The 2274-nt window shown below is 40.1% G+C and overlaps 1 protein-coding gene across 1 annotated transcript; it reads right to left on the bottom strand.

Moving 5' to 3' along the window:
• Positions 1–255: 255 nt before the first annotated feature.
• LOC103966908 lies at positions 256–894 on the bottom strand. Its single transcript, XM_009380134.3, has one exon. The coding sequence runs from the start codon at positions 711–713 to the stop codon at positions 510–512; it is 204 nt and encodes a 67-aa protein (XP_009378409.2). The 5' UTR covers positions 714–894; the 3' UTR covers positions 256–509.
• Positions 895–2274: the final 1380 nt, after the last annotated feature.

Below are 2274 nucleotides of genomic sequence, written 5' to 3' on the forward strand. Positions count from 1 at the left end.
CAGATTTTTGTGAGTACAAGCAATATTTTGAACTCGTGACGCTGTGGATGAAGATGAAAACCCAACCCACACCAGAGCAATTCATCGCTCGCATAATTCTAGATTTTAAGCAAATAATGCTAGATTATTGATTTCCTCTAAAGAAGTAAATAAATTTAAAGAAAAAGGAAATTACCCTTCTTAGATCTTCCTAGTGTTGGCAATGCTTCCACCTGAGAATCATGAATTACAAACCAAAAACAAACAGACAAGACATTCCAACCAGTCAATAATTAGACTTACCAGCAGCAGTTGCATGTCACTGTCATTAGCAATTTAGCATTAAAAACAACCATCTAACAATAATTTGTACAAAAAAACCCCAGCTGGTTCCTGAATCCCATTAATAATTGTACTCAAAACTAAAATAGCATAGAGAGAGAGACAGACAGACAGAGAGGATCACAAAGCTAGCTACGATTTCTTGGGCCTCCGTTACTAATATAATTACATATTGTTGTTGGCGTTATCTAGTAGTCCAGGACCAAGCGCCTGGAGCAGAGAGTACAGAAGTACTTCCTCTTGATCTTGAAGCACAAGGGCAGAAAGCAAAGCTTCCGTTGAACCTCGACATCCACCGCTTGCACTTTGCCTCGGCAGTGCGGGCATGATCCAGGAGCTTGCTGCCTCCCCAGCTCCTTCTCTTCCTCGTCGCACACGCACGCCAGCCACATTTTTCTCCTGGGATTTAACTTCTCTGGGATTTGTGTGAGGTTAGTGTTATGGGTAAGGTTTGTTTTGATCCGGGTTTTTGAGAGAGCGCTGCCGGATTGGGGGATTTGGGGGGTTGGTGACTTGGTGTTGGACAACTCACTGTGAAAATAATATAAAGAAGCTGAAGCCTGTCAGTGACTACATAAAGAGATGGGGAGAGAAAAAGAGGTTCAGAACGGGAATATACCCCACATGTATCATTAACTATTGTTTTTCAAGCAAGTAAACTTTCATTACCTTAAAAACTAGTATAAGGTCAAAAATAAATTCAGATAAACAGCGGCAAATTAACTATAGGTTTTACTTTTAATTTTACGACGATGATATTTATGCTAAAGGACGAAGGATTTAATAGTTTGACATAATGAATTGATATAGAACTTGTCATTTACAAGAGTTGAATTAAGACTTTCTACCTACAAATAAATAGGAATATCATTAAGAAGTAGTACTAGTGATTATGATCTCGCTCTAAGCTATTATGTATTACAAAAACTCGACCATAAGCATATAAAGAAGCAAAGTAATATGGCAATGGAAGGTATCGTAAACTACATGTGATCTAATATTCTAGTGGATAAGATGTTGAATTTTTACCAATGAGTTACATATTCGAAATTTCACCTCCTCTAAATTATTGTAATGATATCGAACCCTTCACCTTTCCTTATTAATAATAAATTTGGAAGGAAAAAAGTATCGTAAGCTTAGGACATGAAGGTGATCACACTAGTATTTGTTCATGTAATTTTTCTTAGAAAAATTTATATACAAGACAAATTTTGATATGTAATCTTTTAAAATATGAAGAGGATATTTTCCTATGAAATCTTATTCTGCTTGTACTAACCAGCTACATAGTGTGAACAACCGATTTATAGCACGTGTCCTTGAATCTACACACAATAATTTTTCATTTCATGCTCTTTTAATATTGATCTTTAGGCTTGCTTCTTCATTTAGGGGTGAAAAATTAAATTGATAGCAAACTCGTTGTCACATCCTGACCCGGGATGGATCACTTTTCGGGCCCGCTCCACCACCGTAGCACGATATTGTCCGCTTTGGGCTTACCATTCCCTTACGGTTTTGTTTTTGGGAACTCACGAGCAACTTCCCAGTGGGTCACCCATCATGTAATTGCTCTAGCCCCCTTCTCACTTAACTTCGGAGTTCCTACGAAACCCGAAGCCAATGAGCTCCCAAAAGGCCTCGTGCTAGGTAGAGATGAGAATATACATATAAGGATCGATCCCCTGGGCGATGTGGGATGTCACAATTCACCCCCCTTAGGGGCCCGACGTCCTCGTCAGCACACACGCGGCCAAGGTTAGGCTCTTATACCAAATTGTCGCATCCCAGCCCGGGACGGATCACTTCCCCGGCCTGCTCCACCACCGTAACACGATATTGTTCGCTTTGGACTTACCATTCCCTCACGGTTTTGTTTTTGGGAACTCACGAGCAACTTCCCAGTGGGTCACCCATCATGGGAATGCTCTAGCCCCCTTCTCGCTTAAC

The sequence above is a fragment of a genome, unplaced genomic scaffold (assembly GCF_019419815.1).
Source record: "Pyrus x bretschneideri cultivar Hongxiangsu unplaced genomic scaffold, Pyrus_bretschneideri_v1 Contig46, whole genome shotgun sequence".
Classification (NCBI taxonomy): domain Eukaryota; kingdom Viridiplantae; phylum Streptophyta; class Magnoliopsida; order Rosales; family Rosaceae; genus Pyrus; species Pyrus x bretschneideri.